Consider the following 24314-nt stretch of genomic DNA (forward strand, 5'->3'; position numbering starts at 1 on the left):
ACATTATTAAAAGAAAACATAATTAAGAGCATCTCCACATAAAGTTTTGCTTTGCTATGGAACTACCACTAAATTTGGTTGCTTGTATAATGTCAACTTATTTGAAACATTTAAATTTTTTTTTTTACTTCCACTATATTTTAAGAGGAAAAAATTATTTCTTTCTTTTTAACATTACAGCTCTGGTGGATTTTTCCTCCTACAACTAGCAGGAAATCCTAGTTCATCTCCTTACTTCTCACAGAATAGATTGAAGTCAATCTCCCCCAACACCCACCATCTTGTTTAAAATTTAGAATCATGTTTTTCAAAACTGGCAACTTTAAGATGGGTGAACTTCAACTACCAGCATTTCCCAGTCCACATAATGGCTTGGAAATTCTGGGAATCGAAGTCCATCCATCTTAAAGTTGCCAACTTTGAAAATCACTGATTTATATCCTCCACTTCAGCCATCACTAGAACACAGATCTATAATTTGAAGTATACTGAGGAAAGGACCTGGCAGCTGGGCTGCTCTCCATTCTAGGTTACAGTTCTCATGGGCTTGTGCAGTGCTGCAGAAGATTGATCACCTGACAACAGCAAAGCTCAGCAGTTTAGCAATCACTCAGATATTTGGCTGGTGGTCAAAAGCGTGCAGTATGAACACCAACTACAGGGTGGAATCCAATAATTCATTTTATTTCTGTATTCTGCCGTGTGTTGGCCAGACACTGTGTTTCCTAGTTCCAGGAGCTTGACTAAATGCTTTCCCCCCACTAGCCAGTTGGGGGAGGGGAGGAGAGAGAGAGAGAGAGAGAGAGAGAGGGAGGAGCTGTGGACTTATCTGAGCATCATCAGGAAAACTGAATAGAATAGAATAAAATAAAATTTAGTAGGGCGAGTAGCAGTAGCAAAAGAAAGTTTGAGTTTGAAAAAACATCGGATCTGGTTGGGACTGTGGAGAAAAAAACCATTCCAGAAAAATATGCCTCCAGATCATCCCTTCTTCTATTCCACGTTCCTTCTGTCTTCCTCCCCCAAGAATGACCTAGACTGGAAAAGGTTGGGAAGAAGTCTGCAGCAGTCAATTCTACAGCTTATTTGAACTCCCCTCAGGTCAGCTGGAGAGAGCACAGACTGCTTTCTCTCATTCTCTGCAGCTCCAGGATTTTAAGGATAATAGAGTATGATCGCGGGCCAACTTCAACCTGCTTTGGTGGGATGAGATCAAACAATGCCAGTGTGGACTTGGCTCCATATGCTGATTTGGCGATTTTGATTTTGGGGGGCGGTCGGTTTTTTTTTTAAAAAATATAGTCCGATGAACCCATCAACAATTGTGATTCGGTCAGGAACTATAATTAATTGACAAAGGCTGCTGTGTTATCATTTTTGGACGATTCTCCGCCCTCAAAGTGTATCGCAGAAAACCAAAATTCAGAGTTTCCGCAAGAAATAAGCCGGCGCGGATGAGCTCAGCCGGCTCAGCCGTCCTGTCAGGCCAAATCGCCGTCCGCCGCGGCTGTCACGAAAGCAGTGACGCCACGGCTTGACGGCCAGCTGGTGGCGCTGTCGATCAATCCCGGCGCCCAGCTTTGGTCAGGCGCGCCAGGATTCGGGGCCGTTTCATGAAAGCCAGAAGGGCGGCGGGAGGGGGGCGAGTCCCCCCCAAACCTGGCAGCTCTTCCCGCCGCCCGTGGAGCGAGGTCGGTGTCCTCATCAGGCTCTTTTGCCTTCGCCAGCGGGATGCAGGCGACTTTAAGAGCCAGGCGGGCGCGGCGTTCCAGGCAGGGTGAGGCAGTCGTTCTCCCGGTTTGGCTAGTTTCCCGGAGGATGACCGAAGAGGAACCACTGCCGGCGCTGACTCCAATGCGCTGCAGCTAAGGACTACGAACTGCCGAGGACGGGAGAAGCAGCCGCTCGGCGCACTGGTGTTCCCGAAGCCGGAGCTGAAGGCGAGGAATGGCAACCCAACGCAGCAACGCAGACTGGATGGGCTCCTTGTCGCCCGTCCTCAGCGCCCTGCCGCTTTCCACGCTGGCCATTCCAGGTAATCCGACCTTGCCTGCCTTTGCGTCCCTCGTTTGAGGGAGGTTGCACACCTGACGGGGCTCAGCCTGCATCCCAGAAATATGAAACGTGCTTGGCAAAAAATTTTCAGCAAAGGGCACCTCCCTCACGAGAATACCTTCCAGATGTGCTGAGACCCGTGGAGAGGGCATGTAGGAATTGGAGTTTGATACATCTGGAGGACAACAGATTGAGGAAAAAGGCCAGCTGAGTTGTAAAGAATCGGGAAACCAGGGAGTTTTGAAAGTTGTAATTTAAACGTATCTGGAGGGTGATGGCGGTTATGATAATGTGAAGGCAGGTGCTATTGATTTAAGTGAAATCCAGAAGTCGGGATATGGGGTTGGGCAGATTAAAAATAGACTTATTATCTTGCACTTAAGAAAAAAAAATAACTGGAAAATGAAATGTCATTAGTGATTTGCATCTACTAAATGAGTTTCTTTGAAATGGAGTATAAAACATTTTGTAAATGGTTCCTTCCTTCACAAAATCAGAATGTGTTTTATATATCATTAATAGTCTAAGATTTACAGAACACAGTGTGTGTGGGTGGGGGGGTTGAGAAGTTTTATCCCAGAATAAGGATTTGATACATTTCATTGAAAGAATGAATGAAAAGTTTATTACAGTCAAAGGACCAATAGCCAAGAAAGAAACCAAGATACATGATGACATTTCATAGAAAACAAACTCATTCAGGAAATAGTTTCCTCCTGCATATAAATCCAGCAGCAACTGGAACTTCGACTACAGACAAGACTAACCTTAAGCCTAAATTTGGACAAAAGGAAATTTGCACATATATAGTTTAAATTAGAGCCAGTTTCATCTAATTGTTAAGGCACCAGGACAGAAAACTGAAGCCATGACTTCCATCTTAACCATGAAAGCCAGCTGGTGACCTTGGGCCAGTCTCACACACGCCCAATTCACCTCACAGGGTTGTTGGGAAAATAGGAGGAGGAAAGTGTCTGGATATGTTTCCTATCCTAAGTTATTGATAAAAATAATATAGGCAGGATATAAACAAATAGGTATGGTCGAAAAGTCAATGAAGGGTACATTTAATTTATTTTTCCCAAAGTTAGCAGTTAAAAGATCAGCCAAAAGAAGAAAAGAAAAGAAACCCAGAGATTGCAGGCCTGGAACAAGTATCTACTTGGGAGCATTCCTTTCTCATTGGCATACAAATAATAGATTTATTTGTTTGTTTTATTATATCCCAAGAAAGAGTTGTCTGTTATTTCAGAGTCCTGTTTGGACAAAACTTTTGTCCATTGCTTCCAAAGTCTGCTAATTGAGAATCTATTAAATCAAGTATTACTATATCTAAATATTCAGTTATATATAGATGATATTAAATATGGAAAATACCTTTTCTGCTTATTAAAATAAATAGATGTGCCTTAGTAGTGCTATAAAGGAATGTTTACCCATGATAAAGTATTCAGTAAGACTTATATCTCTTTCATAAAAGCTGATCATTGCAGAGCTCAAACAACATTCCCATATTATATTAGATTGAAAGTATATAATTGCAAATGTAAGCTCATTAGGAGAATTGACCTTTACTTAGCAATAACCATAGTTGACTTCAGTTAATCTCAGAATACCAGATTAGATGAATCATTGTTCTTCTTAAATCTAGTCACCTTAAACAACTGGAAAATCCATAGGTGGCATATGGTGATCTTTGATTTGGGTTTAACTTGCATTTAACAAAGAGAATGTTAGCAGAACCTGCCCTTTCATCTTGCTGCTAAAGATAAAAATGAGGAAATGGGCTAGCAAGTCATAGCAGTAGCTAATATGAATGCTTTGTTAAATGTTTGCTCAAAATTCCCATTTCAAATATTATTGACAAACAAATGGGGCTAGAGAATGTCTCATGTTAAAAGTAATCTGCATTGTTCCTATAGAGAATCTACATACTATAGAGAATGAAGTGAGAGAGAAAAGATTACTTTTAATTCACATATCAATTTTTCTAGATTTAAATCCTGTTATTTTTTTTCCTCCCGAAGCCTTCTCATTTGAAATGAAATGTAAAACTATTTTTTCTGCAGAATTGCAAAACAGAACGTTTATCTTTATCGCAGATTACAAGGATTTTATTGGTCTACTACTTCATGTAGCTATAAAGTTTTTCAATGGATGTAGCAGATGAAATGAGCATTAAGACACTGAATATAGAATAAGCCAATTAGAAAGCACCCTTCTGTTTCATGCCTATAAGCATCTACTTAAATTTAATAATTACCACAAGAGCAAGAAGAGTATTTAAGTACTTGACACCAAACGTAATGCGTTTTAGTAGGACAAGATATCATAGCATCTACATTCTCTTATGTTCAAGCCATCAAAGGGATTAAATTGACAGGACACTAGAATCGGTTTTAAAAGTTATCGGCAAATCCCAGCACTTGGTTTTTAAAACAATGATTTATCTAATCTGCAATATCTCAAATATCAAATAACATTTTTAAAATTTTTGTAATTTAAATGATTCAAAATAAGCCAATGGTATGAATATATCCACTGCTGATAAATAATATTTCTAATAATAATCTCTTTTATTAATAAATCCAACAGTAAAAAGCATACATAGACTATAAGTACAAGTCAATATATTTCTTCCCACCCCATATTCTCCATGTACTCTTTTATTCCTTTATTTAAGAACAATACTTATTGGCTGTTTTTCCTGTTCTAAAGGAAGGCTGATGGTATCCACTATTTTTGTCTCTTTTTACTTTTCTTCTAGTAGTGGTACTGTACTAAATATTATATGTGTGTGTGTGTGTGTGTGTGTGTGTGTGTGTGTACACACACACACACACACACACGTATATATAAATAAAATACCATACTATATATTTAAGACACACACTATACATACATACATACATACATACATACATACATGCATCCATGCATGCATGTATAGTGTGTGTGTATGTGTGTGTGTGTAATTCTGTAAGTGTTTAAGAAATACTGCACATTATGAACTCTTAATATTACATCAGGAAGATTTATTTCTGTTTTGAGTACATTATAATTTACTTCATGTGCTAATTTACCTTGCCTATGATGTAATATGAAAATGTTAGCACATAATGTTCTTATATAATTGAATGTGACTAAGCTGCATATTAATATCTATGAATGTTAACCATGAATCACAGTACACGTGGAAGATATCTATCAACCATTAATGGCTTACTATTTGATACTTACGTATTATTTGCTTGCTCATGGATACATTTTTGAGCAATGTTTTAACAATGAAAAAGTTGAAATATTGTGACAATTGGCTTCTCCAGTAACCCAAATTACAGAATATCAATAACAAACTGAAGGCAAGGGAAAGGTAATGTTATATTTGTTTTAGTATTACCATCTTGTGAATATTTATGGTTTGATTTTAGGATTCATTGTGAAATATTGTGCTTTGATACTTGTAAAATATATATGAGGGCCTATGAATTTCAGTTTCCAAGGAAATGTATACTTTTCTTAAGTACGTTTTTAAAATATTATTTTTGTCATAGCTATCATACAGTTGAGAGCTATGCTCAAAGTGCTCATGGAAGAGCCACCTGGTGTGCAAATTGTGCACTGCACAAGATTGCCACATGAAGCAGGGCACCACTTGCAACTTTAAAAAAAATACTCAAAAACTGCATGGCATAGGGATATAGAAAGAGTGTGTGAGAAAGAGATACAATATTTTAAATACTAAAAAATGGTTAGGGATAGGCAGTTAGTGAATTTCTATACAAGGGGACCTGGTATGCCACCAATGGCCCTACCCAGTTGCATGCAGAATATTTCAGATTAGAATTATTTTGTGTGCGCAGTGCCATTTCATTTTCAAAACATTTTTTTTCAAGTGTGAAACATTCCTGTCACATTACCAATAGGCAGTTTCAGTCATCCTGAAAGTGTTCTGAGATCAGAGAGCTGTTTTATGTTTTAAATACTCAACCTTGTGGTCAAAATACCTCCCCCACCCCCCCATACACACACATACACAAAATGTTTGAAATAGCCCATTTTTGAATATGGATCATTCTATAAAAAAAACCTTTTCCACTACACTCTTTACTGAAATAAATATTTTTAAGACTTCTTAAATCTGTTAATTCTCCTCCATGCTACATCGAGAGCCCAGGATGGGTTGACTCCTTCCTATGACATCATTTAACTGAGTCTGTACTAAGATATAAAAGCCAGACCCTGGGAGAGACCCCAGCTTTTGACTCAGCTCCTTTCAGTCAGTAGCTGTGTCTCTGAAAGCGTTTCTGTTAGATAGCACTCACCAGCGATCTTCAGTACTTTTTTCCTCGCTTCAAGCAGCTCCCAGGGCAGCTGCTCTTCCAGGAGAGCAGGGCGCTCGCTCCTGCAACATTGGGAGCAGCATTACAGAGCTCTGTGCAGGCAAGCTGGGCAGCGTCTGTAGACCTCCCCCACGCCTGTGGTTTGGAGCGATCGTAAAAATGATCGACAAACTCATAAGAGCACAAGCCAGCTGATTGTGTGGCTGGTTGCTCCGTTTTCCCTTGCTGACTTTGCTCAGGGCTCTGTATAGCCTAAGGAGCGATTCTTCAATCTTGGAGCCTGTTTCTTGTAGTCAGCGGCCATCTTGGATTCAAGCCTTCCACCACGAGGTGAGCGGCCATTTTGTAAGCCCGGGGGCCATTTATACCCTAAGGGGCTTAATAGAAAAATTTCTAAAACAGCTTCTTTCCAACTCAAGAGCCTTTATTCTACAAATGGAACAAGATAAGGCTCAGGCAGAGCTCCCCCCCCCCCCAGTGGAACAGTCTCTTAAGCCCAATAAGAGAAAAAGACGTAGGCAACGCACCCAATTAGTCCAGAGGGAGGTGGCTGCTAAAATCAAAGCTAAGACTCTAGCCCCTAAGAAGGCAACTCAGGCTGAATTGAGGGCAGAAAAGTGCAGACATGCAGCTCGAGAGAGGCAGTTCAACAGAACTATTCAACAGAAGGGAGTGCAACTACAGAATGTTTCAGGTGATACTCATGGGCCCCAACCAAGCCCTCCCAGGGGAGGAGAAGTTATCTATGAGCCTTTCCATCCTCCATCCTGGTCTCCTGAGGCTCTTGCAGTACAATCAGGATCGAAGCAGATCTGGGCCTTATTTCCAACAGGCTTCTGCGCCCTATGCTCCTCCCCCTCCCTCCAGGCCTCGAACCTTTCCTCAATCTAGGCCTGAAGCCACCTTCACTCCCTCAGCAGCGGGCCTTCGGCCTTCTTCCCCTACCTTTGAGCATAGATATCCAAGATGTTGACTCTTTGGCCATTAGGCAGGGATTGGCTGAAGGCTTCAAGCAAATTCTTCAACCTCTGGAAAGGGTTCAGGCCCTTCTCCCTTCTCAATCTATAAGTTCCTTGCCTCATCATCCTGATTTACACAGGCCCCAGGACCTCAGGGTCCATTCTTCTCTACCAGAATGGGAGAAGGTTGATGAGGAAGGAAGGCCATCACCATCTGAACACAGTTACTCTTCTCATTCAGAGTGTGAAGAGGGTGAGATTTTTGACCAAAATCTTTCAGAGGAAGAGGATTCTCGCCCAGAGCAGACATCCTCTGCATTGGTCTTCAAAACTACTCTCTTCAGGCCATTACTCAGCAAGGCCTTGGTCACTGCCAGGCTGTCGCCAGAGGAAGTAGCTCCCGAGCCACAAGGAAATCCCTCTAGCCAAGGGGATTCGCTCTTCTCCAAGCCTGTAGTGCATGCAGAGGTTTTGCCTTCTCCCATTTTGTTCCTGGACATGGTCAAGGAACAGTGCGCTTCTCCTTTCACCCATCTTCTCTGGATAAGCGTTTCTACAATGTCAGCGCAGCTCTGGACAATGCCCTGGCAGTGCCTTCTGTTGACATTCCGGTTCTGGCCTCATTCTCATCTTCTGGCACTCCCACGGAGCCAGAAGATATCCTGAAACTGGATGATAAACGCTCCAAACAGACCCTCAAGCGCAATCACCAGGCCGCTGCTTGGGCTGTTCGGGCTTCAACAGCAGCATCCTTTTTCACGAGGGCATCCATACGGTGGCTGCGCCAACTCCAGAATAGATTGCCTGCTTCTGACCTTCGGTCTCACCAAGACCTTAATAAGATTATTGCAGCGGCGGAATTCACTGCGGATGCCACTCTCAAATCCGCCAAATTTGCATCCAAGGCCACGGCATCTTCTGTAGCAGCAAGAACACTTTTATGGCTCTGAAATTGGCAGGCGGAGTCACACCGAAAATAGAAGCTGGCTTCAGTTCCATTCGCAGGCAGTAAGCTTTTTGGCGATGCTCTGGAACCTTATCTCATCGAAACCAGAGATAAACGTAAAATTCTCTCTTCCTCTGGGGAGAAAGCCGACTATCGCCCTGCTCATTATCGCCCTTCTGCCTTCTGAGTGGAGACCTCATCTCGCTTCCCCCACTCTCACAGGCCGTACTCCCAACGCCAAGACCAACAGGCAGAAGCATCTGGCAGGCAACAACCTTCTGCTGGTAAACGGTCCTTTCAGGGGGAGGGGGTCGTTCCTTCCGTCGCTCTAAGTAATCCCTCGTTCTCCCCATCCATCTGAGGTTGCCTAGCCTTCTTTGCCTCCAAATGGGAGGAGTCAATGACGGACGCCTGGGTGCTCAACACTATTAGGTCAGGGTTACAATTGGACTTCCTAACGCCACCCCCCAAAATTTTTTTGATCTGTCCTGTTTCTTGGGACATTTCCAGGCAAGCCTTAATGAATCAGGCCATTCAGCACCTTCTTGAAATCAGGGCTATTCAACCTGTTCCCCCCCTCAATGGGGACGTGGGCTTTACTCTTGCCTTTTCATCGTTGCCAAAGCCTCAGGGGCGTGGCGAGCCATCCTTGATCTAAAATTTCTCAACCAATTTGTAAAATACAGGCAATTTAAAATGCACTCTGCATTCTATTTTAGAGACCGTTCGGGAGGGTGACCTCCTCTGTTCCATTGATCTCACTGAGGCTTACCTCCACATCCCAATTTGGCCTCATCATCGCCAGTTTCTCCGTTTCTGTTATCAGAATACCTATTACCAGTATCGAGCACTTCCCTTCGGCCTCTCATCGGCTCCAAGGGTCTTCACAAAGGTTCTGGCAGCATTGATGGCATCTCTGCATTCTATTCCAGTGAGGATCCAATGCAACTTGGACGACATTTTGATTCTATCCTCTTCCATCCATGCGGCCCATTGGGATCTGCAAATTACCCTGTCGTGTCTCCAGAGCCATGGATTTTCCATCAACACCAAAAAGAGCCAGCTCTCTCCCACAACCAAATTGCAACATTTGGGAGCAGTCATCGATACCATGTCATGCCAGGTCTTCCTGTCCCCAGCTCGTGCTAAGAGCCTTGCAGACATCATCAGCCAGATCCAGCAACATCAACTTGTCCCCCTGTCGCTGCTGTCCAAACTTCTGGGGAAGATGGTCTCCTGTATTGGCATTGTTCTGTGGGCTCAGCTCCACTCCCGACCCCTCCAATGGTTCCTGCTTCCCTACCAACGAGCAGGAACCAGCCACTCCTCCATCAAGGTCCCACGCCCTCCACAAATCCGGAGATCTCTCAATTGGTGGCATTCCCCGTCAATCTGGAGGGGACTCCTGTTCAGGGACCCAGACAAGCTAGTGATTACCACCGATGCCAGCCTCCTGGGTTGGGGTTCCCATATGCAGGGCCAGATAGCTCAGGGCGTTTGGTCCAGATCAGAGCAGACCCTTCCCATAAATTGGGTAGAGCTCAGAGCCATTTTTTGGCTCTCAAGCATTTCAGGCAATCAGTGAATGGCTCTCATGTTCTAGTCCTTATAGACAACATGGCCGCAAAGGCTCATGTCAACCAGCAAGGGGGATGAGGTCCAAAGCCCTCACGAGAGAGGCTCTACGGTTGGGGTTATGGGCAGAGAAACACCTGTTGTTGATCTCGGTGGACCACATCTCCGGGGTCGACAACTCCCAGGCCGACTGGCTCAGCAGGAGCCTAGTCGACCAGGCAGAATGGTCCATTCCTCTGTCTCTATTCAGGGATCTTTCCCTCAGATTCGGACTGCAGGTGGATCTCTTCTCCACTCCTCAAAACGCCCAAGTCACCAGATTCTTCACCAGGTTTCCTTGCCAGGGAGCGGAGGGGACCAATGCTCTTTGGTGCAGATGGCCCAAGGGTCTCCTTTATGCCTTTCCACCGCTTCTCATCATTCCGGCAGTAATTCGGAAGATGTTGGAGGAACATGCGGAGCTCCTCCTCCTGGCACCCTATTGGCCAAGGAGGCCCTGGTTTGCAGACCTGGTCAACCTATTGGTGGCTTCTCCTTGGAGGATCTCAGCCCATCTAATCTCCCTTCACCAGGGGGCCCTGCTCCACCCAGAGCCCCAGTGGTTCAAGCTGACCGTGTGACACTTGAGCGGCAGCGGCTAGAGGAGGCTGATCTTCCAGAAAGGGTCATCCTCACTATCCTGGCATCTCGCAAACCTTCTACAAGACGCATCTATGATGCCATCTGGAAGGCTTTTTCCCGATGGTGCCTCAGGGAGGGTCTTTCTCCTGCTTCAGCCCAGTTGGCAGAAGTTCTTAGCTTCCTTCAGCATGGTCTGGAGAAAGGTTTGGCCCCCAACACCTTACGCAGGCAGGTTGCGGCCCTCTCCTCAGTCCTTTCATGGGGTTCGCTTCCTTCCTTATCCCATCATACTTCAGTCAGGAGGTTTTTGAAAAGGGCTTCCAACCTGCACCCTCCAGTGGTTCACAAATATCCTTCTTGGGACCTTCATATGTCCATTTTTGTTGTTCAAAAGATACCAGTAAGCTGCTTCCACAGCTTAGAAATTGAGTCATTTGTTTAATTTTATGTACGTGTTTTGAGAACATTCGACATCAACACAATTCCTTGACAGACTTCAGTTCTTCTTTCCCTTGAGAAAATGGGCCGTTTATTTCTTTTCCTTGCTTTATGATTTTAGTTGTCAGCAAACCAGTCAAAGAACCAATCCTCTTATAATTGATCCTTTGATCTTAAGAACTTTTGAGGAGGAATGTTGTCAAATGCCTTTTGAAAATCCTGGTAAATGATGTTGATATAAGATGGCCCCCATTCAGAAGCTTGTAGAAATATTAAAAAATCTACCAAAGGTTAGTGGGGTAGAATCGAGGTACATTGTCCTTCCACAAGGTGACTACAGTCAGCCAGATATTCAGACTGGATTTGGCATCTTAATTAAATAGCCATCTATTTAATAGCCATCTATTAAATCCTTCCCAAGCATTATTATTATTTAAATGTATATGCTACCCAATAGTCTTGCAGCACAAGTCTATCTTCTTCCAGTTTTTGTTGTTGTTTTGCACAGAAGTAACCAATTATTGAAGTAGAAAATTTCAAATTAATTATCATACTTCGATATTGCTTGGTATCGGATATTTAATTATATTTATCATATTATTTTAATGAATTAAACCATAATTAGGTAATTGCTAGGATTTAAAGGTTTGCCCTGAATGCAGTCTATAAAATTGCATTTCTGTTAGTTTTTTTTGTATACCTGGCAAATTAAACAATCTACATACTGTGTACTTGAATATAATAATAAGACACCATGACATTTGAGGAGCTGCCACAGAGTCATGCTATTTTCCAAAGTACCTGAAGGCTAGACAAGGAATAGTGAATGGAAACTGATCAAGGAGAGATTCAACCTAGAAATAAGAACTTCTCTGACAGTGAGAGCAATCAACCAATGGAACAGCTTGCCTTCAGAAGTTGTGGGAGCTTCATCACTGGAAGCTTTCAAGAAGAGATTGAACTGCCATTTGTGAGAAATGGTGCAGAGCCGTGATGGTGAACCTATGGCACGTGTGCCGGAAGTGGCACACAAAGCCATTTCTGCTGGCACGCGACCCATCGGCCGGAATAGATCCACTGAGCATGCACACATGCCCCCTGCGAGCCAGCTGATTGTTGGGTACCTGCCATGCATGCACAGGGGAAGATGTGCATATGGGAGATGCGTGCGCATGCGCAGGGGGTGGGGTGCACAGGTGGGTTGCACATACATGTGTAGAGGTGCAAGGTGCGCATGTGGGGAGATGCATGTGCATGCACAGTGGGTGGGGGAGTCATGCACACATTGCATTATGGGTGCAGGTATGTGTATGGGCACGGGCACGCAAATACTTTTGGCACGCGACAACAAAAAAGTTAGCCATCATTGGTGTAGGGTCTCCTGCTTGGGTAGGGGGATTGGACTAGAAGACCTACACGGTCCCTTCCAACTCTGTTAATCTGTGAAATTGTGGTGATGCAGTATACATTGTAATAATAAACTACTTTGTAAAAGGAGGCTCAAAATATTCAGTATGAGTAGTCCAACCGAGCCCAAAAAATTTATTGTTAAGCAAGATAATGGTTAAGTGAATTTTGCCCTATTTTAAATTAGTAACATGGTTGTTGAGTGAATCTGGCTTCTCCATTGACTTTGCTTGTCAGAAGGTTGCAAGAGGTGATCACATGACCCCAGGACATTGGAACCATCATAAATATGAATCAGTTGCCAAGCGTCCAAATTTTGATCACATAATCATGGCGATGCTGTAACAATGGTTAATGTGGAAAATGGTCATAGGACACTTTTTACAGTGCCATTGTTAACTTTGAATGGTCACTAAACTAATGGTTGTAAGTCAAGGACCGCCTATACAAGAAACACATGCCAAAAGAGTTATAATTTGTGGAAGGAGATAAGAAGCTTACCTGAGATCTGTTCTAAAAGGTGCAAAGAGTAGACTTCATAGATCTCTTATGAGATCATTTTTAAGTACATCTGAAATTTGATTTACAGTAAGATTGGATGGAATCATTATATCTAGTAACGGAACTCCATTTTATTTTTTAGCTTGTATGCATTACTGCATATCCATTAGTACATATTTTTAGCACATATGCATTATATATATGTAGTATTTATGAGCTACCCATGCTTTGTCCCTTAGTTTAATGAAAATATCAGTATATTCCACTATTTGGCCTCTTTGCTCTGATATTTGTTCCATCTTATTGTCACCTCACACTGGAATAATATAAAATTAGGATCCCATTTGGAAAGGCAAGGATTTTTAAAATTTTGTGTGTGTGTATGTGCATGCGTGGTGTGTGTATGTGTGTGAAATGTATGTATGTAATGTTTCTAACTACTGCTGGTATTCTTCAAATATAGCCCCTCGATATCCAACTTGTTCAGAGATGAGTATCCAGGCAGATTCAGGATTTGTAATAAGCTAGTTCAGTTATTTAAATTCAGTCTCCAAATGTACAGGAGTGCTACATGGTTCTGTTTGCTGTATTTTTGAGCTAGGTTTTCTTTATTTGATCTTGGCAGAGTAAGGTGATCTCCAATATTTTTCCAGAAATTAAATATGCACTGATCAAGAACACACACACACACACAAACACACACACTTTAGTTGAACAGAGTCCCTGAAAAAGGAAGATTTGCAAGAGTAATATATTGCCTTTCTTCCCCCCCTCATATAGGTTCACATGATTCCTTCAGCTACTGGGTGGATGAGAAATCTCCTGTGGGACCAGATCAAGTCATAGCAATTCGGCGGATAGCTAAAATTCCTTTGGTAAAAAAGCTAATGAAGAAATGGTCAATAACACAAAATCTGACCTTCAAGGAGCAGCTTGATAGTGGAATACGGTATTTTGACCTCCGTGTATCTTCCAAACCAGGTGAAGCAGGACAGGAAATCTACTTTATACATGGCTTGTTTGGGACCACAGTATGTGATGGACTTGTGGAGATAAACAACTTCTTAACCCATCATCCTAAAGAAGTAATTTTCCTGGATTTCAATCATTTCTATGCTATGGATATGAATCATCATATGTACCTTATCAGCAAGATTGAAGAAATATTTGGATCAAAACTCTGCACAAAAGAATGCGTAGAAAATGTAACACTGCAAAGTCTTTGGGAAAAGCAACAGCAGGTATAGATTTTTTTTTTATTTTATGTAATGGGATCAGAATCTACCTTTTTATACTTTGAACTACTATTAGATCAGTGGTGGAATGCTGCTGGTTCGCACCGGTTCAGCCGAGCCGGTAATAAAAAAAATCGTCCCATGATCAGCTGAGAAGAGGAAAAAATGCCTCCACAATCAGCTGAGAGGAGAAAGAAGAGAAAAAGCGCAGAACCGGCCCTTCCACTTGCCTCTGCACGTTTCTCTTCTTTATCCTCTCAACTGATTGTCACTGCAGGTCTCAGTGGTGTGGGAAAGCTGCACACGGGCGTTAGGCAAAGCATGCCCACCAAGCCACGCCCACCAAACCGGTGATAAAACAATTTTGAATCCCCGCACTGTATTAGATGGCGCACTGTATTAGATGGCCTTTGGAAAAGCATCGTTACAGGTTATGGGATATGTTTGAAGAAGGAAATCTGAAATTGAAGCAGATAGTAGTTTTCAAACATCTATAACTCCCTGGGTTATCTTACTTGCATCTTAGCACAGAATCTCTCTGTAACACTTCTTCCATTCTATAATACCTGTGAGTTCTTCTCTTTCTAGTGCAGCTGAACTCCTTTTCAGGTGAATGTTTAACTGAATAGAAATTACCTTGAATCTGTCCCTCTAATGTTTATTTAAATTCTGTAGCCTTGAATCAAAATTGATATCTCTTGTGGTAAAGCTAATAGAAGATTCTTTTCTATGTCAACCTTACGAGGTAGACTAGATTAAAAAAAAAGTCTACAGATAGTCCTCAATTTATGACCACAAGACCACAATTGAGCCCAAATTTTCTGTTGCTAGATGAGACAGTTGTTAAGTGAATTTTGCCCCATTTTATGACTTTTCTTGCCATAGGTGTTAAGTGAATCACTGCAGTTGTTAAGTTAGTAGCATGGTTACTAAGTGAAACTGGCTTCCCCATTGAATTTGCTTGTCAGAAGGTCTCAAAAGGTGACCCAGGATTCAAAAAGTGACCCTGGGAGACTGCAGCCGTCATAAATGTAAACCAGCCATCTGAATTTTGATCATGTGACCCTGGGACGCTGCAATCGTTGTAAGTGTAAAAATGGTCATAAGTCACATTTTTTTCTGCCATTGAAACTTTGAAGGATCACTAAATGAACTGCTGCAAGTTAAGAACTACCTGTACTGAAAGAAGCTCATGTTGTTGAAATAACTTATAATAACAAAATCATACAAGCTTGATTATGCTTTGCCCAGTCCCCATCCCTAAATCCCAATGAGAACCAAGGAGGAGCTTGCTTGAATCTCTCCTGTATACTGTCATGTTTCCCAGGCCTTAAAGAATGCCCTCCATTTATATAATAATTCTTGTCTATTTCCCTCAAGGCCATCCTCCTAATTCTGTACATGCTAGCTAAACAAAGTCCGCTTTTTAATAATTGCTTATCTACCTCTGCAATCAGTTCTGTCCCATTTAATTTAATCCATTTTCCTTCCTGGTTTTTCCATATTTCATAAAAGCTACATTACCACATTATTGTCTTTCCTATGAACTATGTGCCTTTCCCAATTCTGTCATACTTTCTGTTCCTCCTGGATTATCAAAGTTTGAACTTCTCCAATTATTTCAGTTCTGTGAGGCAGCTATCCTTATTCTTCCTCCTATATTAATATATTCTGAAGAAATACGGTTCTCCAGAGATTCGGTCATCTATGCCATTTCTTTTTCAACTTTAGCCATGTGAATAGCTTTGTTCAGCTCTCTCTCAAAAATAAATTAAACAGCAGCAGGTGCCAAAGCTGTCCACCAGGTGGCAGTATTTGAATATAGATGCTAGCAGTAGTTTATTTATTCAGTTTGATGCTGCTTAACTACAAATGACTTTGAACAACTCACAACACAAATAAAACCAATATTATAAAAACATTCATCAGAACCAGATTTATACAAGATGGTGAATCTGGCAAACCTCAAAAGTTAGAATGTTGAGGGACTTGCTTCCAAATTAATGTTATGCATTAATTCATAATTTATGGGTGATAATTCAACAATATCCCACTTATTATGGGACTGCCTTTATGTTCCAGAGAAACAAGAAAAGGATACCCAAATGTGGGAAATCTATAAATAAATTAAACTTTCACAATGCAGCATGGCATAGGAGATGTTATTGTTTTTCCCCTTGTGGATCCAAAAGGAGAGTTGGTAAAATATAATGGCAACAAGTAGAACAAATAATGAGATCCTTATTGTAACCCCATCTATTGTGTGAAAGCTCAACATGGGTGATATTCTTTCTTTTCATTTCTTTTAATATATGATACTAATTCTGTTCGAGAACAGTTTAAGAATTTGAAGGCAGATAGTGGTGACTAATTATTCCAGGACTAAAATGGAATGAAGTGGCAACTCATGCAATCCAATTCAGTATCACCTTTGTTGTTGCAAATATAATAGGATTAAATAGCAAGTTTTATTAAATGTTGAAAGCCCTTCAAATTGTTTCCACAATTTTGGAACGTTCATTAGATGAAAGTGGTAGCAACAAGTTATGAGCTTATCTAGTAAGGTATGACCCGATATTGGCCAGATTTTACTTTTAATATCTTTGTGCTATCTCACAGACAATGATCTTTTCAACTGTTGTATTCTTTGCCTGTTGTTAGAGAGTGATATGAATATAAATGAATTTAACCTAGGAAACGATTTCAGTTGCTTTATTTTTACCTCCATTTTTTCAGGTTCTTGTTTTCTACCATCATTCTATATGTGAAATATACCCCGTTCTATGGGCAGGGAATAAAATGCCAGCTCCCTGGGCAAACACAACTAACGTACATAAACTGCTGCAGTTTTTAGAGACTACCCTGAAAGAGCGAGCAAAGCATGGAACTTTCCATGTTTCCCAAGCTATTCTCACACCAAGAGTCAAAACTTTTGCACGGCATCTCAGCCGTGGCCTGAAAAACACTCTTGTTCACAGGTAAGTATCTGCTTAAGTTTTCTGTCCAACTATTGATAATTAACTAAATATACCATCCCACCTTGTAAAGTCATTAAGGGCACAATCCTTTGATTCCTGGGAGATTATTGTAAAGAGTCTTTGGGAACTGATAAACGAAAGTTAGTTACCACGGAAATGAGATGTTTGAGGAAAGCTGCTGAAGTGACCAGAAAAGATAAAATCAGAAATGAGATCATAAGAGGAAGAATTGGCATAGAATCAATCTTAAACTACATAGAAAAACAGAAAAGACAATGCTTTGCTCACCTGGAGAGCATGTCTTGGGACTCCATGCCGTACAAGGCATATACAAAAGGAGAAGGCCAAACATGAGGTAGACTCAGAAGAAGATGAAGAAACAACATCAAAGACAGACTACAACAGAGTCAAATAACAATGGTTGAGACCTCCAGAAGAGCAAGAACCAAAACTCTGCATCTCCCTCGGCCCCTGAAGTGGTAAAAGAAGTTAAGAAGAAGAAGATTAGGAACTATCCCTCTGGAGATACTTGTAAATTGGGGTTGGGCAGAGAGAATATGCCACCTGTTTTCCTGTTCCATTAGAACCAATTAAAAGAAACAAACAAACAAAAACAGAGAAAAAGTATTGTGAAGTTTCAGAAGAATACATTAAGCAGATTTTGTGTTAGGATCCTTTAGAAATAAATTGATGATGTGATGAAAATCCTGTTTTATAGATTTTATAGAAATGTGCATACATACATCATAGCGACTCATTAAATGAATGAAATATACAGTAATAGCTTTTTAGATTAGGAAAAAATTTTTGACTGAAACATTTTTTATTTCTGTGTTTCACTATGAACGGAAGGCAATAAGAGGTGGCAAAACCAGTTCTTTCCATTCAAAGATAATGTTCTCTGGTTACCTGGAACTCATACATGATCTTCTATAAAATATAAGCAGACATTATCTTCTGGGTTAAAATAAGGTTCTGTCTTTCCTGCTTCTTTCTGGCTCAAATAGAATTGACCTGACACACGAGAGACATTTCAAAAAGATAGTTTTAAAGCTATCACCAGTCTTGTCTTGAAGAAGAAATGAACACTTGAGTGAGAAAATATTTCAGAGGTAGAGAACAATTCTTTCCTCTACTATTCAGCAAAGGCTGGAAATGAGGAAAGAGAAGGAAGCTGGCACAGCTGTGAAGTTTCCAGCTCTTTCTAAGTTTTGTCTCTTATGAACAGACATGTAAGACAAGCCATATATCATCCTTAGGCATGAGAGTTTTTTGCTCAACGATGTTGGCACCCCTGAACCCATTGTGCTATTTAGTGATAAAATCCATTTCCTTGTTGGCCATTTCTTTCTATGGAGCAGCATAGAAAATAGTTCAGAGAAAAATACACTTCCTATTCTTCCATTCCCCTATGCTCCCTGCTTGAAGAGATATTGGGCTCCACTAGTAAACAAAAAAAGGTGAATCTTATTTATTCCTTATGGATACTTAAGCAAGAACCAATGAGCAAAAGAGGACTCACTCTAGGAAAAGCCCCTTTGTCTGCTTGTTCATTTACCATTTTGGTCTAATCATTCAATCCATCTAGCTCAGTGGGATGGAAGATCAGACTAGGAAAAATAAGAAATTTAAATTTAATAATTGCTCCCATCAGTGGTCTTTTCTTCATTCAAAGTAAAAGTGACAGTGTTAAATCTGCATGTTTTCAGTGATGATTTAACGTTACATATAATTTACCTCTTAGTGACACTTTTTAAGATAATTGTGGAGTTAGTTGAACAGCCCCCCAAAAGACATCTTTGAATGTAAGTATTCCTGGAAGCTGTAAATTGGACTGCAGCTTTTGCACAAATATACAACCACAAAATACAGTGAGAGCAAAAAAGAAAATAAACAGAATCATCTTCTGTACCCCTCAAGAAAAATAGTGGTGGATGTAAAAATGAAAATGTATTCCTCGTTAGGAGCTTTCCCCTTGCATGAGTATTATCCTTAAATGGAAACTTGATGAAAAATATGTCATTTTTAAAACTAGAAAATGTTCCTTGAAATCACAATTCAGATGGCCTCAGATATTTTTTAGAGCAGTTCAAAACTCTCTTGGTTTGTTCTGAATGATTTCCAAATAACTCTCATTGCCCACTTCATATCTCTTTTTTTGCACATCCTACGTCCGTGATGGCGAACCTATGGCACGCGAACCTATGCACACAAGCTGCAAGCAAACTTACCTCATTGCACATGTGCACGCCTCACAGCTGATTTTTGGCTGGTTTGAGGCCTTTTTCGGCCTCCCAAAGGCTTGAGGAAGGCTTCTTCAGGCTTCTACAAGCTTTGTAGGCCGAAATCTAGCCCCATTTCGTCACTTCCTGTTTTTCCGAAAATACCAGAAGTGACAAAATGGGGCTAGATTTTGGCCTACAAAGCTTGTAGAAGCCTGAAGAAGCCTTCCTCAAGCCTTTGGAAGGCTGAAAAAGGCCTCAAACCGGCTGAAAATCAGCTGTGAGTTGCAGTGCAGGTAAGGGGGCAGCAGGAGGTGGGTGGGTGGGATTGTAGCACGCATGTGTGGGGGGACGCGCCTTGCCTTCTGGGTGCTGAGTGTGCAAGCAAGTGCACAATTTTTGGCATAGGAGCCCAAAAAGGTTAGCCACCACTGTCCTATCTTATCTCTGTTAGAATAATTATATCTCTAATTATTTCTATAAAATAAGTAATTTCAAATAGTTTCATGTCAACTTCGTTAGAATTCAAATATGATTGCTTCACTGTTCAAGCCAACAACAGTTATTACTAACTATAACATTGTTTGGTTTTGATATAGCAAGATATATAGACTTAGTCAGTACTGGTTCATAAGCAATTGGTGCCTTCCAGATATTCAATTCCTATTGGATCAACAGCATGACTGATAAGTAATGAAGAACTTCTGTGCTAATGGATGTATGAATCATCAAAAGCCACTATTGAAGCGAGATTATTATATATAAAGCTAAAATAAATAATAATCTTTACTTTTATTCTGAAGATATATTGTCAAATTAATGGTAACAAGGTTCTGTTTTTTCTTCAATTACAGTGCTTAATTTAATCTATTAACACTTTAATTTCTCATTGCTTTTAACTTATTGTACTAGATGTGTCAATTATAGTAATATAGCAAGTAACTTACTATAACTTCAGTGGACAGAAAAATAGTCTTAGCAGTGGCAATACACAGGACGCTCAAACAAACCTATCTTCATCTTTCTCAGAGTTAAAGATCAATTTCTACATATTTCTATTTTTGAAAAATAATTGTTATACAGTTATAAGGCACTAGATGGTGCTAAAATTTTTCTTATCTAATTACCAAATGTGTTGTATCTTTATTTTAATAGCAAAAACAATACAACTATGGATAATATTCAAAATTGTGTGATACAGATTAATATTAAATCAGCAAAAAGTAGGCAAATCAATGAAATATTTATTTTGCTTGTATTATCTCATTCCTACTCTCGGGTGAATAGCTGACATAAAATATGACTATATACGCAAGCTGCATAGATACATAATGAACTAGGCAATGTTTAGTTTGCTTGAAAGAGGTTTCTGGATAAAAGAGTGAATTTAAAAAGGCTTGTCATTCTTCACATATCAATTGTATCTCTAGTGGCTTGCTTCTCAAATCCAAACTCTTCAAAGCAAAAATTCACTTACAGTGTTCATGATGTTATAGCATCATTTCTCACTTTATTGTAGGGAAGGACTAAAATAATAACTTAAAAAAAAAAAGGCAGGAAAACAGCTTATTTAAATTACACCACCTGCTTAGATGTTTGCCTAGCACCTTTATCTCTCACTAATGTAGTCTAGCCTATTAGTAAATAATTTAACCAGCTGTTAAACTATTACTTGGCATAGTGTGTGAATAGATCACAGGTTCACAGTATTTATTTTGAATGTTTAAATGTTATTTGGAAGATGTAGATATTAGGTGACATATCAACATTAAAAAGTCAATTTTAGAATTTTAGGTACAATATAAAAACAATGCACAAAAATGTTGATAAACAATGTAGTCTGCCTTTAATGTACAGCTATTTTCTGAACGTATACATAACTTTAGAAATATAAGTATTGTTTATCTACTATGTGCCATTAAAAGCCTACTTATGTATGGTGTTGTGATGCATTTGTTAATTTCTTTCCCCATTCTTCACCTATAATATATGATGGCTTCAAATGTGGAATGCTGTTGCTGATATTTTTTAAAATAATAAAGTATAATATGTAGTACAAATTTTCTTATTTCCAAGAAGTATTGTCAATTGTCATATAGACATAGTTTGGACTGGAGTATTTGGTGCTTCTGACCTTGATTATTTTCTTGCAGACATTACCCAACTAGGTAACATTTTCAGTGCTAGCACAACCTAGCTCAGAGAGCTCCAAGAACTCCCCAGTTCAACCCTGAGATACAAATATTCTCTTCTGTTATGATATAATACACAATATATGTAGATAATATATTATTCTCTATAGCATAAGATATGTCTCATATATTTTCCTTTATTTGTCATAGAAATCTTCCTTTTATTCTGAACTGGGTGAAGTTACAGAAACCAGGAATCATGGGAGTTAACATTATTACTTCAGACTTCGTGGAACAGGTAGACTTTGCAGCTACCATCATTGGATTAAATAATCTCCTTTTAGAAGGTAAAAAAAATCATGATTGTTTAAAGGGGGGATTCATTTGTATTGATTACTCACTCTATTTCAACACTCCCAACCATTTTTCTGTTTGACACAGTATGAAGACAAAATACTTACAATGACCTCAATATATAGAGCTAAACTTGCAGGATAGCACATCCTCTGCTGTACATAGGAACATTCTGCCTGCCTCTATGGAAATACAGGATGTGATGCTGGCTGACCAACTGGAGCTCAGCGCTACAACACATGGAAATTATTAGCAGAGGCCTCTTCATGGACTTGTGAAGTATGTACATCCTGCATATCATGAAACCCGGAACTCTGGCTCAAAGGATAATAATAAATTATAAGCTTGATTCATCAGGTTAGGCAACAGTTTACCTCTGTGGATACCTCAGGCAGAAATATGTGCTCTGCTTGTTTCATTACTACTGTACAGTCTATATTCTGCTACCTCAATCATTCTTTAGGGAAATATCATTTCTATTGTTTGCTGTGATCTTTAGTAATTATAGTAATGTGTGTGAATGTTTAGAGTTAGATTATGTCTTTAAAACTCCATTTTTTACTTGAACTTGCATTTTAATTCATTATTTTGGAGTATCCTAACTGGGTACAAAGAGGAATTGTTTTTAATGCAACACTATTTATTTTGTGGATTTTTTTAAAGTCCTAGATTTAGAATCACTTCTGAGAAGTAAAAGGCTAATACCACCTAACCTTTATCTTATTCTGGCATAATTCACTTCTAGCATATTGGAATTTGCACAGAAGAATGTAAATAGGAAATGGCACTCCAGGGTACAACGTATCTGCCATTTTGTAGAATTTATTAATGCAATAATTTTTAAATTGTAAAAAATATTTATTTATTTATTTATTGTAAAAAAAAGTATGCTATCCTATTTAATCAGTTCTGGGCAGTTCATAGTAATAAAAGTTGCTGGCATGCCATGCACAGTTATTATTGCTGCAATTTTATATTTATTTCCCCCCCTGAGAATAAGTCCTACTAAACTAAGTGAAATACGTCAAAGTAGGTAATTCTAGAGACCATAACCTACACTGAAAGTTTAGTACTACACAGTTCTTTAATTTAGTCTCTTTCAGTTAAGCCTCTTATAGAGAAGGCAGTCCTGTAAATAGGAACCCACCAAATTTGTATCTTGATCATGGACTTTTTCTAGAGTCTCTGTACATTTTGAATTCCAGCATCGTATAAATATTTTTTAGTACTTCTTATGGTAGAAAATTATAATGCTGACTTTTAATTATTGCTGCAATTTTATATTTATTTTCCCCCCCCCCTGAGAATAAGTCCTACTAAACTAAGTGAAATACGTCAAAGTAGGTAATTCTAGAGACCATAACCTACACTGAAAGTTTAGTACTACACAGTTCTTTAGTCTCTTTCAGTTAAGCCTCTTATAGAGAAGGCAGTCCTGTAAATAGGAACCCACCAAATTTGTATCTTGATCATGGACTTTTTCTAGAGTTTCTGTACATTTTGAATTCCAGCATCGTATAAATATTTTGTTAGTACTTCTTATGGTAGAAAATTATAATGCTGACTTTTAATAGACAAAAGCAATGTATTGTGTAGTACCAGTCAAAATGCAAGAAAAGCAGGCAGATAGTTCTTAGTGCCAAGACTGGGCCAGAAGAAGAATCAATGCCAATATTTCTAGAACGGCTATTTTCATTTTTATACTATTTTAATTGAAAGGTTGTAGGAGGAGAATTTATAGTTATTTTCCTAAGTACTGTGTTTGGAAATTTCTCATAATACATTCACAGTAGTTTGCCGAAAATGAGATGTCAGGAAAGAAAAGATTTGAAACAAGTTTGTTTCAAGTTTCGAGCAAACAGGTGTTCTTCAGAAATCTCAGTTGCATATAGGATGTTCTGAGTTCAGGGATCATTTCAGCCATTGCAACGATGAACAGAAAATGAAGGCAGTATTGATATGTCATCCTAAAAGACTGATTTACATACCATAGTTTTCTGCAGGGCTGGACTTCTTTTATTTATTTATTTATTTATTTATTTATTTATTTATTTATTTATTTATTCGTTCATTCATTATTTATTTATTTATGAAATGTATAGGTGACATAGATACTGGGCAATTTGCAACTATGAAAAACAATCAGAACCATACAATATAGAGTTGAAAGGAGGTCTGGAGAAGAATGGCCATCTATTAAGCAAAAGAATCTGCAAACAGATAGACTCCATTCTAATCCAGGCCCTGGGAATAAAGCCAGGTTTTAAGGATTTGCCTAAGCAGGATCAGGATGTTTATCATTGTTACAGCCTGAGGAGGAAATCATTGGGTATCCACAGGAAATATCCTGAATCAACCTTAGCCACTTGAAGATTTATGGACTTCAACTTCCAGAATACCTCAGCCAGCTATGCTATGCTGACTGGGGAATTCTGGGAGTTGAAGTCCACACATCTTCAAGTGGCTAAAACTCAAAAACACTGTCCTAAGTGATTTAAGTTCTTCTGGTGGTTGATGGGTAAGGGATTCCCCTCAGTTTCTGCTGTAT

General features: G+C 39.7%; 1 protein-coding gene across 2 annotated transcripts; it reads left to right on the top strand.

Annotated features, from left to right (window-relative positions):
- The first annotated feature begins 1564 nt into the window (after positions 1-1564).
- PLCXD2 (phosphatidylinositol specific phospholipase C X domain containing 2) lies at positions 1565-23025 on the top strand. Of its 2 annotated transcripts, none has more exons than XM_026663987.2 (5): positions 1565-2035; positions 13626-14086; positions 16817-17058; positions 21623-21759; positions 21854-23025. In XM_026663987.2, exons 1-5 carry the CDS (start codon positions 1948-1950, stop codon positions 21856-21858), a joined length of 933 nt encoding a protein of 310 aa, XP_026519772.1. In that variant the 5' UTR covers positions 1565-1947; the 3' UTR covers positions 21859-23025. The 2 variants fall into 2 exon arrangements, with proteins under 2 accessions (XP_026519772.1, XP_087822668.1); XM_087966542.1 differs by having other exon boundaries at positions 1574-2035; positions 13827-14086.
- The last annotated feature ends 1289 nt before the right edge of the window (positions 23026-24314 follow it).

Source organism: Notechis scutatus, chromosome 5 (assembly GCF_049901735.1).
Source record: "Notechis scutatus isolate UNSWTSFEM ecotype Mainland chromosome 5, rNotScu1.2, whole genome shotgun sequence".
NCBI lineage: Eukaryota > Metazoa > Chordata > Lepidosauria > Squamata > Elapidae > Notechis > Notechis scutatus.

What these genes read in the sequence shown, in the direction of transcription:
- PLCXD2 (XM_026663987.2), top strand. Translation starts at nt 1,948, where the DNA reads ATGGCAACCCAACGCAGCAACGCAGACTGGATGGGCTCCTTGTCGCCC. An exon ending in TTCCACGCTGGCCATTCCAG is followed by an intron (nt 2,036 to 13,625) that starts GTAATCCGACCT and finishes CCCCTCATATAG; the next exon opens with GTTCACATGATTCCTTCAGC. An exon ending in AAAAACACTCTTGTTCACAG is followed by an intron (nt 17,059 to 21,622) that starts GTAAGTATCTGC and finishes TATTTGTCATAG; the next exon opens with AAATCTTCCTTTTATTCTGA.